General features: G+C 48.4%; 5 protein-coding genes across 5 annotated transcripts; 3 read left to right on the top strand and 2 right to left on the bottom strand.

Annotated features, from left to right (window-relative positions):
* Nucleotides 1-1974: 1974 nt before the first annotated feature.
* On the top strand, nucleotides 1975-2491 carry KD926_010608 (FAD/NAD(P)-binding domain-containing protein; the record flags this gene model as incomplete). The annotated part of the gene is made up of 2 exons (XM_053102989.1): nucleotides 1975-2090; nucleotides 2227-2491. 2 exons carry the CDS (start codon nucleotides 1975-1977, stop codon nucleotides 2489-2491), a joined length of 381 nt encoding a protein of 126 aa, XP_052953645.1.
* Nucleotides 2492-4770: 2279 nt separating this feature from the next.
* Nucleotides 4771-5379, top strand: KD926_010607 (cytochrome P450; the record flags this gene model as incomplete). Its single annotated transcript, XM_053102987.1, has 3 exons — nucleotides 4771-5052; nucleotides 5104-5158; nucleotides 5234-5379. 3 exons carry the CDS (start codon nucleotides 4771-4773, stop codon nucleotides 5377-5379), a joined length of 483 nt encoding a protein of 160 aa, XP_052953644.1.
* Nucleotides 5380-8108: 2729 nt separating this feature from the next.
* On the bottom strand, nucleotides 8109-8525 carry KD926_010606 (uncharacterized protein; the record flags this gene model as incomplete). The annotated part of the gene is made up of 1 exon (XM_053102986.1): nucleotides 8109-8525. The coding sequence occupies one exon, from the start codon at nucleotides 8523-8525 to the stop codon at nucleotides 8109-8111; it is 417 nt and encodes a 138-aa protein (XP_052953643.1).
* Nucleotides 8526-10487: 1962 nt separating this feature from the next.
* KD926_010605 (putative membrane copper amine oxidase) lies at nucleotides 10488-12893 on the bottom strand (the record flags this gene model as incomplete). Its single annotated transcript, XM_053102985.1, has 2 exons — nucleotides 10488-12507; nucleotides 12556-12893. 2 exons carry the CDS (start codon nucleotides 12891-12893, stop codon nucleotides 10488-10490), a joined length of 2358 nt encoding a protein of 785 aa, XP_052953642.1.
* Nucleotides 12894-13819: 926 nt separating this feature from the next.
* On the top strand, nucleotides 13820-15624 carry KD926_010604 (uncharacterized protein; the record flags this gene model as incomplete). Its single annotated transcript, XM_053102984.1, has 5 exons — nucleotides 13820-13921; nucleotides 14019-14162; nucleotides 14230-14572; nucleotides 14634-15528; nucleotides 15579-15624. 5 exons carry the CDS (start codon nucleotides 13820-13822, stop codon nucleotides 15622-15624), a joined length of 1530 nt encoding a protein of 509 aa, XP_052953641.1.
* Nucleotides 15625-16071: the final 447 nt, after the last annotated feature.

Below are 16071 nucleotides of genomic sequence, written 5' to 3'. Positions count from 1 at the left end.
CCTCCACTCTGGCCAGCATGGCGAACCTGGCTTCAACCTTTTGGAATCAGGGACGATGGAATGAAGCGGAGCAGCTGAACGTGCAGGTCATGGAGACAAGGAAGACAGTGCTGGGTGCTGAGCATCCTGACACTCTGACCAGCATGGCGAACCTTGCCCATACTTGGAAATCTCAGGGGAAGCGTCAGGATTCATTGACCCTAATGGAGAAATGTTTCCAACTACACACCAAAGTGTTAGGGCCTAATCACCCAAACACAAAATCCTGCTCTCATGCTCTCTCGAACTGGAAAAATGAGCACAATCCATCCCAAAGCCAACAGTTCCAACCAGGATCTACTCAAATTGGACGCTCGCCACATCTACAGGGAGTAGTACTGAGCCCTCATATTGCTGTCGCAACAGCTCAGCAACGCTCGTTCACGGGGCTATCTCTTAGAAACCACCCCCTTATTATGGCTTCCAGAACATCCTCGCCCTCTCCTGACAGCCAGGACCTCCACAAAGTGGATTAACTATGATCTGTTGCAGACGCAACTATTATCCCGGGCCGCTCAATATGAAATATAGAGTAGTTTCTGTTTTCTGGTACTCTTTGTAGAGTATCTTGGGATGTGAGGAGAAAGTACCCTACAAATTGTCAACCGTATGTGACCGCTAGTTACATAGGAGACCTTCCTATTCCGGATATCGGAATTGGTAACTACCGATTCCCGAGGATTATGCAGAGTTTTCTGTTATTTCCATGGTTCAAAAGTTATATCTCTTTCAGCTGCCTTTTTAGGCTAGATTGCTTATTATTCTTCATGTATTTAAACCATCGTTTGCAACTAGATTGAAAGAATCAGACCTTCATCATTCGATATTCCTATGGGTAACATTACTAGCAATTACGCCTAGAGTGACGGCCAACACATGTCAACCTACTTCAACGCGCTAATAACGACTAACTCCTCTCCCAACTTCGGGACGACACACAACTTCCAGCCATAGTACGAGGCATATAAGGACAATATTATGTTGATCGGATCCCAGACAAACAGTGGAATAGTCCAAAACCTTAATATAAGCTCTGTTATTCTATGCAACGGACAGGCTACGCTGAACAGACATAGAAACCAGCCGAAGCATTAGGAGACACTACCAATGCAAAATAGTGGGATTAAATCTAAGTTATGCCATGGGTTATACCTCCTCCTCCTAACAAGTCAGCTTATCAGGGAAATAAACGGACCTCTCTACATATCTAACTACTTAGGAAGGGTGGGGTGTTTATGTAGGCTCTACCAAACTTCATGAGACATGGGAATGGGAAGTCTCACTGCGCCTACCCAGAGCCGGTTTTGTTCCTTCGCTGAAGACGCCCTATGACACTGGAATGTACTAATCCCCGGAAACTTCGGTCGTACCCCCTCCTCGCCGTTAAATCTTAGCCTTATCAACGCTAATTCTCCGTCCCCCTTTGAGTACCCCGCCCCTCAAACAAGCGCCTCCCGCACAGATAAACCTCCGCTCCTCTAATACGGGGACTGGGTTGAAGGGAAGGCGTATAATAAAGACCTACTAACCTGTATTCACTATTAGATTGAGTGGAAGGTTAATCTCAACACAAAGACTGTGATTAAAGATACAGAACAAGATCTGGTTCTTGCCCTTGGGCTTTATTGGAGGCTATTCTTCCAACTAATATTAAGAGAGAAGCTATGCCTCAAACATCCACATAGAAAGATTATATTAAACGACACGTCTATTGTGGTGACAGTTCCTCGGCTTAACAAACTTACTCGACAGTTTGATAAGACAGATATTGATTGGCCTAATATTGAGAAACAGCTTCTGGAATGGGGTCATCACTTTCTTGTCGGTAAGAAATTGAAGCTTATGGTATCGTTTAACTATATAGAAGACAGCTAAGGCTCTACAGACAGTCGAAGGGCGACTGATAAACGAGGTACTTCTTCTGCCACCCAGGGGATGCTTCAAGATCCTGATCGGGAGGTCAAAACCGAGGAAGAACTGACTGGAGAACCTGCGGCCTGGAGACATGTCTATATGGTAATTCGCTGCCCCGGTTTGTGTGAGTTAGGGCCGTATTGTTGGCAGGATCCTTACGGGAAGAAATACTATAAACTCTACAGAGACGAGCTTTTGAGCCTGGTTAGATATGTGAAGAGTGGTAAGAGATTAGAGTCCTATGAAGACGTGTCTGGTATAATCCGTGAATAGATCCCGTCTAACCGATCTCGCCTACACGGCGTCCATTCTCCCAATGACGCTGGTCGGATTCTATGCCTCCTATCTCCTCGCCTACCTGGCGCCCACGCTGACCATGCGTCACGTCGGTATCTGGCTCTGGCATATGTTTCCGATCTGGATCTCTCTCGGACAATGTATCCTTGCGCGCACCGTCACGCCCAACACCCTGGCCAGCGATCGTCTACATCGCCCGACGCGCGATCTCCGCACTATTCGCATCACGACGGCTCGTTGACCGTTTTATCAGCCGGTATATATCTCTACTGCGTGACGTCCAGTGGTCTGCGTCTTTGGGACATTTTTGTGCCGACGACGGATAATCTCGATACCTTTGAGGGTACTACGCGGGCGTTCCTTCAGTGAGACCAGATCTATTTTGCGGCTGCCTCTCTTCTGTGGATCACGTTGCTGTTCGCGGAATTGCATCGGATGGAGTATTCGACGGTGCATTGGACTGTGGTATGAGGAGACTTGGGTTGTTTGTCCAGGTTGTGGGAGCTAGTGCAGCAACGGCTGTCGGATGGCTTTGGCGAAAGGAGTTGTTGGTACGATGCAGGCCGTTTCGAGTGAATCCAACGGGATCTAAAGGCGTTAAGTAGCGTGATGTAGAGATTCGGAAGCCTAGGATAATGATACGGGATCAAAAATGACGATATGGCTGGTTGAAATGCCTCAATTCAACCATCTATCTCGAATGGATATAGAAGATGGAGGGGCAGGCGAGGCATACGCTTAGTTGCACTGTCCCAGATGCCTGATTGCCTCGGCGGTGGCTCAGGCACTCACGCTGACATGGAAAGGTATATAGTGACTCATTCATATTAACCCTCGCTCTTCAATCGCCCATTTTTCATGCCTGCTCGCCGATAGATGTAGACCGAGAGCTAGAAAAAGGGTATTCAAGTACTTAGGAAACATCTGAAAGCTAGCCTATATTTTCATGCTCGGTTATATCAGTAGACGCGTGTACTAGCAGGATGGTAGTATTTAGATTGTGAGAGCAACCTGTAGTATACCATTTTAATAACTATGTAAAGCTATCTAACTGTTGGAACAATATTGTCAACCAGACCAGAGAGGTGGAGTATCCTGACCTAATCCACATACCGCACAGCACCTTGCTTGGCCTAGACTTGGCCTACCATTCCAAATGACATACCAATGGATCAGGAATGCATAGGTGTAAACAAGTGGAACTATAATGGCTAGGCAGATTGTAGTTTGGAAATGACACTTCACTTTTACCCACCGAGCATATACCTACATTCCGTTGAATCGATAGGATATCTGCTTAGGGAAATGACCAAGTCAACCGACACTAACGCTTTCCATAAATCTAATGATACAAATGGCATCTGTTCCGTTCCCAAGGGTATGTACTGGCAAATACCTCGAAAAAGATTTCTCCAGTCGGATCGGGAAAAGACAAATGATTTTAGGAGTTGTTTAGTTGTCATTATCGTCGCGGCATATCTTCTCTCTCCAGGTGTCCACATTTCGGTTTTGTGAGAAGAGGTTATGGCTATTCTCATACTTCTTTGCCCCAGTCATCATTTTCTTGGTCCGAGTTAGGATATTTCACTGCCTATAGTGAGAGAATCCATTGAAGGTTGAAAGACATCTGGAGAAGCGTAAAACTTGGGAGGGGGTGTGTCTTGGGGTTTTCGGTTTTGAGAAGAAACCTGTCGCCGGTTTTGATAAGTCCAAACAGTCGTGGGATGGAGTCGAAGTTACGGGAGAGGAGCCAGGCTAGTCAGGGGGACGATTTTGCTTCATCAACAAAAGATCTCAGGGTTGAAAGACCCGATATTTTAAGACACGCCCAGAAGGACGCAGGCACGGCGCGGACCTCGAGAGCAGACGCTAATTCTGCTAAAAGGGCTTTTCTTGCATCAGATCCATGTTGGATTGGATCTTGAACGTGTTCGGTTCCATTTTCATGTTTGGGTACTTTAGGTACTAAGTAAAACCCTTGGAAAACAGATGACCTTTGTATGGTGGAGGAGGGTCTTTGACTCATTATAAAGGTCTGAGGACATCGTTACATAGTTTAAGAACTTTAATGAGTGTTGGGCGGAAGTTGCATCCGAAAGTTCTTTCATGTATTAGTGATGTGACTAATTAATCCAAACATATCTTGGACTAGTCACATTATGCAGGACTATCTGGGGAAGATCTAGATGCCTTCAGTCCGCCAAACCTTCGCTAAAGGCTCTATATAAGAGGAAAATTCCAACAATGAAGGAGAATTCATCATGAAATCGGCCATGAATTGGGTTAAGTTCAAGAGAAATGGGTCTTTTTCTGCATCAATTCAATACAATTTGTCTTGATCTTCGACAGGCTACCCCTGGCACCTCTCATACCTACCAAGTTCAATTATACTGTGCTACATACCCCTGGTTTCTTTGTACCTATCCCGCCAAGTCTTTCCTGACTCAAGTCCTGCGCTCCCTCCCTCCCTCTCTCCCCTGCATCTGACACCACCAACGTCTACTTCCCACAAGCGCAAACATGCTACCTCCTCTATACCAAGTAATTACTGCAGCTACCCTAGGTGTTCTCGCCCACTGGTGCTTCTTTGTCCACGGTGAACATGACTTAGCAGCAGCCAACATTGCCCGTGTCCACTTGGCAGCCGCCGTGATAAGAACATCTTTTGACTCGCAAGGGTCATGGATTGAAGCTTCCAAGCACACCTTCGCTCTTGCAGCAGTATATGCTACAGCGTTGTATTCAAGCATGCTATTCTACCGCATCTTCTTATCTTCACTGAATCATATCGACGGCCCTCTCGTGCTCCGTCTCACCAAATTATCACATGTATGAAAGCAGGCCCGGTACCAGAACTGTGAGTTCCTTCATGAGCTTCACAAGAGATATGGTTACATCGTTCGTACTGGTGCGTATCTTCCAGGGCTATGTAAAGCTGTACGTAATTGGAACCACTAGTGACCGAGTGATGCTACCTTATCAGGCCCGAACGAAGTCACTGCTTTTGACATCGATGCCTTCAACACAGTTCACAGGCAGTCCTCGAGCTGCGGCCGTGCCGCTTACTACGATATCTTGCACCCCATGGTCTCTCTAGTCACGACCCGCGATCCCCAAGTCCACGCCTAGAGGCGCATGGTACGGGACCAGACATTTAGCGTAAAAGGTACCCAGACATAACCCCTCTGTGTGTTCTTTTAACTCCAAACACACTAACCCGTTTACCTACACCCAGCACTCGAAAAGTTGGAATCCTTAATATACTCTAAGGCCGACCTCCTCGTATCTAAACTCCGAGATCAGCATGGAAGCCCAGTGGACATAACCACCTGGCTGGAGTATTACACTTTCGACCTCATGGGCGAATTTAGATTGACTATAAAGGTCAATAACCTTGGGCGCGGCAGCACACATCCGATTCTTACTCTGTTTCATCTTGGGATTCATCTGGCGGGGAAATTTATACCGGAAGGCACGACGATCACGGTCCCGCAGTATAGTTTGTTCAGAGGTACGTTACGCTCACCATGGATCCATTGAAACTCCGTGCTTTATTCACCAATATATGCCAATAGATGAGCGGAACTTTGTCCGCCCCCACAATGGATCCCCGAGCGCTTCAGTACTCAGCCGGGGCTCATCTTGAATCAATAGGCGTTTTCGCCGTGGAGTATTGGTATACCGACCTAGCTTACATTCTGACTCTCCTCAACTATACATACGTCCAAAGTACTAATCCGATCGTAACAGGAAAATACGCCTGCATTGGCAAGAACCTAAGTCTAATGGAGATGTGGGTTGCGGCGGCCTTGATCCTCACGACGTTCGAGTATGAGTTTGCCCCTGGAGAAGGTGGGACAAGAATGTTTAGTGAGGCGGTGGATTATTTCACGACTACGCCGGGGCCGCTCTTTCTTGTTTTGAACCCGATCCGAACGTGGACTATGATGACGACATTGCTACATACGTTAATAACGTTGTTAGCGATATTGTGAGGGCGGAGGGGAGGTGGGCTTAAGTTGATCCATGATAGTCGAGCTAAGCTATGTAAGTATCTACACCAATGTGATTCTTCTCATGGGCTGTCATTGAGTTGAGAACGCTAGCTATTGAGGCTCACCTCCCTCAGGTATCTACTCTACTATACTCTGCTGAGCAGCGGGATTTATGGATGATTGCTATCTTACCTACCTTTTGGCCGTTCTGTCTACTGCTCATTGTTCTAAATCGAATCCATTATCTTTTTTCCTTAGTCCTTGAGGTCACGTTATCTAGATATAATGTAAAGCGGAGTTTTGACTCAAGTAGTCGACAAAATGTTGGAAGACCTTGGATTGAATTTAAACGGGGATAAGTCACCACTATTCAGCAAGCGGTTATAGCTCACAATCTGGAGCTGAATCGTTCAAAAAGCAAAATAAAAAAGAGATCAGACACAATTCCATCCCTCGGAGAAAGCGACCGTCCCTTGAACTTTGCCTGAAAGAAACTAAAAAGAAATTAAAAAGAAAAACAACCCCTTGGAAATCCTAGTATCCTGAGAAGGCAATTGGAACAGCAAAACTGAAACTAAGCCCCTAGTTTCCATCATGACGTTTGTCTTAGTCTTTTTAATGCCATTCTATGCTTTGCGGTGAAGGGCGATTGCCGCCGGACAATCGACTTCGGACTCGCTATAGACCCAGAATATCTTGCGGATTTCACATAATTTGATGTGAAAGTATCTATAAGACAGTTTTCGAGTAATCTTTCGACAGCTGCCTTAACTTCCAATTCAGTGTATCCAGCAGATATCATAGCAGCAGCCAAATATTATGAAGGTTTGTGGTAGTATACACCGCGGGTCCCATCACTTGACACAACGATAGAGACGAGATTGAGCAATTATTTCAGCAAAATGATCGTAGAATTCAATATCATAATTCTTTGCCGTTTGCTCAGGTATCCATTTTCGATAGGAGGAAGACGATGAAGGCCAAGAAATTTGCAATGTTGATTTGCCTGTTCATTCACCTGTAGCCCGTGGATCAGGTGTTTGCGAAGAAAAACATTCTCTTTATGATTCAATAAATGAATATAGAATTCTCGGATCGTTTGCACAAGCAGTCCATGCTCTTGGGTGTATCTAGGGTTTGATCTGGAAAATAGTCTTATCAGATACTCCATTGATCCCATTGAAAGAAATCCGCGTAAAGTAGACCCGTATCCTCCTGTTGCTTCTGGAAAGTCTTCATGTAGTATGTCAGGATGGCGCGTTTCCTATATTACAATGTCTGGATGCTTACCATCCACAAATTGTGCATCGAACTTTTTCTATCGCGTTTCGGGTGCGGGTCTGAGGCGGGTAGAGTCTTCAATTTGTCATAATTGGCTTTGTCATCGTGAAGACAATAACTAATTATTCAGTTCGGCGCCAGAACTTTTCCTGGATCTCATTGTCGGAAAAAAAATAGGGGAGGATCCGTAACCATCATCGGTGCTTGAAGGTATGCAAAGGCGGTACAACTCGTTCACCAGCGAGTTGACCACCTGGCGGTACTGCCTCGATGTGTCCTGGTCGGCGGACTTGGGTAGTTCGGCTGGCTCCTGGAGTAAATCGGAAATGGCTGTTGGGGTAAAGAGGCCCTCTGCGTGGCGCTGTGAATGTGACCACACAAGGTCAAAACTCTCTTGGTCACTCTCAACGGCCGCCAGATCAACGGTTTCAATTCCGTTCCTGCAAATTCAACTCTTTCAACCCAGTGTCCGGTGTAGCAGGAAGTCATGTACATGGTGCATCTCACGGAAGGATGCTTTGATAGCACGGGTACAATGTGACTTGGCTTTAAAAGGTCCTCTGGTTCCAGCTGCATGCCAAATTAAACCCCGAGACCGAGGCCATTATGTGTTTCATAACCGCCGAGAGCGAAAATCATTATCAGAACAGTATCTCCACATCTGGCAGCTTCGGCAACAGTCGCCTCCAATCTTTCAAGTAAAGACTCGCGTAAATCCCGTCCAGTAGGTCCTTGAGTGATCTTATCCCCTAGATATGCAGCGCTGTCTTCGTCAAGAACCACCTTGCAGTCCTCGAATGGATCGCCGTGCACGAACCCAGAGGCCCATTTTGTCTGGACTTGTTTTGTCTCTTCAGTCTCCTCGATGCGTACCATCGTGACCTTGTCCTCTCGTCCGTATTTGTTGATCAGATAATCCGGGCTCATCGCTGTAATCCACTCCTGACTCTTCCCCATGCCGCAGAGAACATTCAACCAGAGATAGAAGTCCGATACCATCCATCCATCACCTAGAGAAGGACAAGCTGCCTGTGACAACTCATCTGGCTCGTCGAGTCCAAGTATAGAAATCACTCGTGTGTTTGGCGTGACATCCGGAGGGTTTCTTGTATCCCTAGTGGGTATTATGATTTCGGATTGGAGCGCCTCTTTGTAGCGATTTGCGCGAAGCTGACAGGCTTCCCGTGCCTTTTGTCCGTTTCGTTGTTTCGTTGAAGCTCGGCCTTAGCCTCTGCATAATCGATATGGGACTTTTTCCTAAGCTCTTGAGCTAGATAATGAGTCTGAGCATCATAGTAGACGTTCTTCCTTTCGTGCATGGTGGCAATTTTGACACTGCCACTTTTTTGAACGATGAGAAGTAAGATGGAGAAGAGTGAGATAAGGCAAGGTAGAGTAAGAGGCGAGTAGGATAAGATGAGGGTAGAATAAAAGAAACAATAACTTATTTGATGAATAAAAGAGAAAAGAAGTATGATATGAAGAGTAAGTTTTAAAATTTAGTAAGGAGTCACCAGAGTACAAGGTAACTTTAAAGTATGAGTCAGATGTCCAGTTCCAGTGGAAGCCACTTAAAAGAAGAACATGTAGGCTCTTTCATAATTAGAGAAGGCGAAACATACACATAAAGAGAAAAGGTTCAAGCGGAGAAGAGTGAAGAAGATTGTCTTATCTATCGAGTTATAATAGTGAAGTCATCACCAACCCCAGGGTGAATACCAATTGGGTATCTTGTATTAACTATAGCCCTACGGCAAAGCGAGGTGAAGTTCTTCAAACATCAGAACCAGCTTCTCCAGAGCGGCAACCTGATCGGAAAGCTGGTTCAGAACATAAATCACATAGGATCAAACTCCAAGATGCGCAAAAAGCATTTCCTTATGTTCCGGGCCATTTGGCCACGGATGATGGAGTTATGGGAGTTTCAACCGGAAGTACATCCATTCCTAGGTACAGGTAGTAGAGCTTTTGAGACATTCAAGAGAGTTCAACTTTTACCTGCGCGTGACTGTTGGCCGTATGCAGATCGAATAAGAAAAAGAAAACCTGGAGGAGATTTCCCCAGACTGGAGGGCATTCGTGTTGGAATTCCAGGAGCAGTGAGTGTCTGCAGGTCGAAGGTAAGCTACTATTCCATTCTTCAAGGCTATCTTGAAACCAATGTTCCACCTTATATATAAGGGATTGAGAAGAGCTGTGTTTGCTAACATCTGTACCATACAAATAGTCAGACTTATGGCAATTCAAAAAAGTTGTCTTTGGCGCCCTGACCGATGGGGCTCTTCTGAGCCGACTAAGAAATTTCGTTCTGGGGATCTTCGAAGTGAAAAAGACCACAAGGATTCTGCCACAGTAAATCGACCAGCAGATGAAGGAGTCGGCAGAGATAGTCGTCAAGATCCTCAATTGCAACGGCGGAAAGAACTCTTTTGGAAATATGAGAGTCTATACTGTTTGTAAGGGGAAATTTTACGGCGACTTCGTTTTACGGATACAGAGCTCAGAACCAACGCGGGATGGGATTATGAGAAGAGATACAAAAAGGCAGAAGGCCGATTTGCCGCTCTAACCACTGGGAAGAAGCAACTTGGACAGTCTAATCAAGACCTTCGAATCGCGCGAGGTGCTTTGCGTCGAAAAGGCACCTCCTCATCTCCCAGGGTGGCCCTGCGGTCTATATCACTTTCGCAGAAGCGGGGCCCCAATACGACGATTATTTGCATCAAAGGGATGGCGTAGCGATTGTAGATCTAAAGGCTTTTCTGGTGATGGAGAGTTACGCGCATTGTGTGCTGCCATCGTGGTACATCAACTGGATATTTAATTTCGAACTATGTAGAGAATACCTACAGTTCTCTCATGTCAAGCCCAATAAAAGAGGACCATGGTGGAAGGCTCCACTGACTAACAGCCTGGATCTGATCTAAAAATAACCACTTGACTGTTGGGGCCACGCCGAGATCAGACATCTACATGCCCTTGATATTCATACAACGGCTCCAGCTGTTCGTCGATGCTTGGCACTACGCAACTCTCTCCCGTTTGTCCAAAGTCCTCCACCATCGCTGACTTATTGTCGTAGTGGATGTGCACCGCTTGAACTGTGCGTTGACTGGGATTCAGCGGGAAGTAGTTGACCGGCACAAAGCGTACGCTGGAGTGTGAGGATACCACAGTATTGGGCAAGTCCGCCGTGTTCGGGATATGGTGCATCCCCAGATTCACCCACACGACCAAATCAGTCTGATTGAGATTCTCGTTGTCAAAGAAGTCTTCGAAGTTGATGGGCGGATCATGAACGTCCTGGTTGTTGAGTGGATGAGCCGAACGCGGCTCCCAGTCATGTTGCCGGGTGATTTGGACATCGTACTCGGCCCAGTGTGCCGCGTTCGCCAGGTTGCTCGAGTTTAGCACCGTGAGATGCGCCGTATGTCCGGGCAGAATCTGGTAGCCACGGAATTCCCCATAACGGTTGGGCGCGTCTTGGTTGACGATGTGAAGTTGCTTGGCGCCATTGGGCTGCCAATTCAATCGGCCCTCATCCTCACGGGTAATCAGGGACCGCTGCAGCATCATGGTGTTGCGCGGCCGCTTGGACCAGACATAGGATTTGGAAACAGGCACAACCGACGTCAGCTGCACCGAATTAGCGGAATCGACCACGTCGAAGTCGGCTTTGAAGTTAAAGACATGGTCATGCATCGACCCGGACAGTGCGTCGTGAATTTGATAGCCGTAGTCATCGTTGTGTGCGTAGAACGCCCCTATGATATAACCGGAAAAGTGCACGTCGATGCCGATGGAGCCGTCCAGATGAAATGTATAGCTAAAGGTGTAATCATAATTGCCGACCGTCGCCACCGACCGCAGCGTGAAGTAGACGTTGCGGGTGGCACCCGCGTATCCGGTGTCGGTATGGCGCTGGAGTGGGTGGTCAGCGTTATATTCGAACAGACACAAGCTATCAATATGAGCATGCGTCGTCTCGTTCACGTAGAACGAAGAGTTGAGATAAGTGGCGTAGGAGGGACAGTCGAAACCCTTGATCAGTGTGAACGTGTCCGGTCCAAATCCGAAGAAGGAGTCCAGGAATGCCATGCCCGACTGTACCGGATCCTCGCCTGCGTAATGGGCCAATGCTTCCTGTAGGCCCAGCTCATATAAAATACGCTGACCTTGGTATTGGATGTCGAATAGAGAAACCCCGGTGTGGCGCGAGAAACCGATGTAGAAGGCGAAGTCCATCCACGTAACATACTGTTTCTCTATATCCACCGAGAAGCGATTGCCTCCCGGAGCCACCGACACGGGGGGCTCTTTCTCGTCCTGTGGAAGTGTCTCGCCGTGCTGGCCGGTGCGAGCCCAGTCGCCCTCAACGTTGGCGCCCAGCTTTTCGAAGCCAGGAGAATAATAGGCCGCACGAAAAGACTCGGTTGTGTTGTAGAAGATGTCGTTGTATAACCAGCCCTCTAATTCCCACTGTGAAGGATCGCGACCGGTCACGTCGGACTTGAAGGAAAGCCCCAGCGGCAGAAGAGTCCTCGCATCGAATTCGTCCGTCGGGTGATTCCAGAAAGTATCCCAGCGCACGACACGGTCATCGTCCTGCCACATGGGGTCAAACCCGGCGATTTCCAGGGTATCATTTTCCAGGCCCAACGCGGTGCCATTCCATAGATCCAGCGTGATATCCACAATGCTAGCGCTAATATTGTACATCCAGTCTCCCAGGGTTCCAACGTCGGCGTACAGGTTGCGAACCTTTCCATTCGACTTACGTGTCCAGCCAAGCCCCATTGGCGCCCATTGCGTTACATTCTGCTTGACCGGCAGCGGACCGACTTGAATTTCGGCGTAGTGTGCATCGACAGTGGCACGGTTGTTCAAGGTGACACGGGCAAACCGTAGGGGTGTGGTGCCGTTGTTGTCGAGATAAGGCACGACGTCGCTCTTGTTCGGGCGCAAAAGCTCGACTAGATCACTATTGCTGGTCAGTAAACATCCATCGGCAGGTAGAGCCCGTTCTCACATGGAGTTATCCCAGGGTCCAGCACCCTTCCCAGTTAGGTTCAACTCGGGCTGCTGATGTAGCCATTCCACCACGGAAGCGATTTCCTCGGGTGCTAGGTCCTGCCAGACATTGGCTTTGGGGGCGGAGATCTCTTGTACAGCATGTTGGGGGCACCGTGGAGCACTCAAAGGGGGGCTCCAAGGGGGGCTCCAAGGGGGGTTGCTGTTCTTCTGGCGAGGGCGAAAGAGGCCTGGCGGTGCCCAACCCACTGAACCTTCTTGCTCAGCCTGAGCACGGACGGTGCAGACGCCCCAGAAGAGTAGGACACAAAGCAGAACGAGACGCATGATTGGCATTCGGCCTGTTTTCTCGCGGAGAGAACGTTGTGTTAACGATGCTTGGGGTTGTCGGACGTTTAGAAATGACCCAGGGAGGGCCTCCGACAGAATCCATCATATTAATTGAGAAAGAAGCCACCTTCCCCATCGAGCACAGTCTGAGGGCAAGAGGAGAGAGAGGGTATGCTCCATTTGGCAGGTGCAACCTCGAGACACAACGTGTTTGCAATGTCAGTAGCATCTCGGAGACCGGGAGTTGAGCCTTGTTCCTTGGGGTATAGAGAGTGGTCAGCTAGATACCATTTCCCTCAGCACCAGGCATGATCTTTGGGTGCTTCCAGTGCATTCTGATGTGCACGTTAGTATAAGGCAGCAGCGCCCAGACACCTAGACACCAAGGCATCCAGATGAGTAATCAGTACCATCTTTAGTTAACACGTGACCACGTGTTAACTTTGGCGACCGACTCGCGACTCGCGACGCTGGCAACTTCCCCGATCAACAGCCTTCAGTGCCATGAATTCCCATGGTGCATCACCCCAATCCTGTCAGTCAAGTGACGATTCGGAATTCCCGGGAAAGGCCGGGATTATGCACGGTGAACAGTATACTCCGATATCAACAACAACCAAGGACCAAAGTACGACGGCTCCACTTCCCCACGGTCGCGCCAGGAAGAGAATCGTGAATGGGTCTGCAGCAAACGGATCGAACTCAATTCAGCAGGGGGGAAATGGGTGTTTCGGATGTCCCTAGCTAGGCACAGGAATCCAGGCCGGGCGAGACGGAAACCGCCAGGAGAGTCGAGCGATGTATCCATGTTCATTCTCCTTGATCGGCCAGGCGGTGGACCCTCTCTCCCGCTGATTGGAACGCAATTTTGTTTTTCTTTCTCTCTCTCTCTCTCTCTTCCACCTCCCCCCTCCCCCCGATGAGCATCCAGCATGCTGTCTAAATCCCCCATCATGGGCTCGTCATTAGATGATCTAGTCGCTCGTTTCCAACGCTATGCTAGTCTGGATGCTGAGCGAGCGGATCTAATTAATGTGAGTGGTGCCGCAAGACCTGTCGCTCTTTGTTTCTGTCCTGTTCTGTTCTCTTTTGGGCACTCGACGGTCGGCCGGACTGATGAACTCGCTGTAGAGTCTCCTAGAGAGAACCCGCGAATATGAAGCCCAGTCGGAAACTCTTCAAATTGAGTTGGAACACGAACGAGAGTCTCGCACTCGCTATCAGCTTGACCTTCGTAAACTACGGGACGAGAAGAAGATGTTAGAGTATGCGATTGTATGTCTCCCCTACTGGCGCCTCCCCTCTCGGCTTGAAGGGGACTGAATGGTTGACAGCCCCCTAGAATAAAGAACCCTATGTGGTCGTCTTGGTGGATGGGGATGGAGCCATTTTCCACGATGATTTGCTGCGCGATCCGCAAAAGGGAGCCCCTGAAGCCGCCCTCCGCCTGCGGCAGGCTGTGCGAAGCCATCTCAAAGACACGCCCTTAGGAACGGAGCAGATCCCTGTTATAGTCCGCATCTTTGTTAATCTGAATGGCCTTGCCAAATCTCTATGCATGGCCAAGGTGATCGAACAGGAAGCCCATATGCGACTCTTTGCCGAACTTTTTACTAACAGCCGGGCGGAGTTCGACTTTGTCAACGTCGGCCATGGCAAGGAGAATGCCGATTCTAAGATGCGTAGTCAGTTGGCCTGGATCTAGACCTTCCTGCTCTGCTTTATTTGGCTAACCTCGACGTCTAGAAATGCTTTCCCACTACTACAATAATTTCCAATGCAAGAAGATCTTCTTTGCAGGCTGCCACGACAACGGCTATCTCCATGAACTGCGGGAGCACGAGGATGACTACGAGGCTAAAGAACGCATCATTCTGCTAGAAACTACTCCGGCCCAGCCGTCTTTTAAGTCCCTAGATTTCACCATGACTCGCTTTGACTCCGTCTTTCGGGCCGAGCCGTTGCGCGCGGAGCCCGGACGCATTCTGTCCCCAACAACTTTGAAGCCTGTGGCAGCTCTCGCGTCGCCCCCAGTTGAGCAACCATCAACGGTTCCTGCTCCCGTTCCTCGTAACCCCTCGCCCGTTACTGCCAGACCACTCCTATCCCCGGATCAAGAATCGATAGCGAGTTCTGGCAATGGCGGCTACTCCATCAAGTATCCGGCCGGCACGTCGTCCACTTACGCGTCTGCCGGGGGCGCCAACGGTCATCAGAATGTCTCGATCGCACCGGCCAAGACTAAACCTGCCAAGGTCATCGAATACAACATTGAGGGACTGCGGATCGACCCGCCTAACAAGTATCCCAACAATCCCTCCGACCAGGCCTCCTACCGGGAGAAAGTGGAGCGAATCAAGCCCAAGGCGTTCTGCAACCAGCTCTACCTCGTGGGCCGCTGCGACCGCAAAACCACCTGTCCGATGGAACATACAGTCAAGCTCACCCCCGGGGAAGTCGCCGTCCACCGATACAAGGCTCGCACGACGATGTGTGCCCACGGCCCGGAATGCGATAACTATAACTGTTATTTAAGTCACCACTGCCCGCACGGTCTAAATTGCTCGCGTGGCGGAGAATGCAAGTTTAATGGAACTGATTACGGCGATTTACATTACACCAAGGATGACATGGTGCCCCAGTAAGTCTGCGCGGTCGGATTTCTTTGATGTGATACTGATTTTTGAGTAGTACTCGATGGACCGAGGGCATTGATTTCCCCGTTCGCCTTTATTAAGAATATATGGACAGTCAGGTACACACGGTCTCTACAATTTTTCTGGGCATTTTTCTACATGATGTCTCTATTTTGGTCTTTGTTTCTTTCTATTTTTGTCCATTACATGCGCACATAAGATTGTCTCATATTGTGAAATGAACATCAGTTACTAGTTTTCTACAGAACCTACTGGATAAGAGCCAGCTAATGAAGCGCTATTATCTAACAGGGCAACTCCTTGCTCTTTTGTCTACCGACGAAGCCTGAAATCAGCACTAGGCTCCACCTGCAATCATACTCCGTACCTACTCTGTCGATCATTTGTCCGTGCCTGATCGTCCAACAACCAGTAAACACCATAAAACAGACCTGCTGAAGCCTCAACATTTATAAAATATATCTCTCCCTCTCACTTGCGCAATCAAACCACGAAATCATATTTCGCTCTTTCAAATCAAATGACAC

Source organism: Aspergillus affinis (genome assembly GCF_023601865.1).
Source record: "Aspergillus affinis strain CMG 70 chromosome Unknown NODE_82_length_168771_cov_87_400459, whole genome shotgun sequence".
NCBI lineage: Eukaryota > Fungi > Ascomycota > Eurotiomycetes > Eurotiales > Aspergillaceae > Aspergillus > Aspergillus affinis.
The sequence above is the reverse complement of the archived record's forward strand: the minus strand, read 5'-3'. Positions and strand labels throughout refer to the sequence as shown.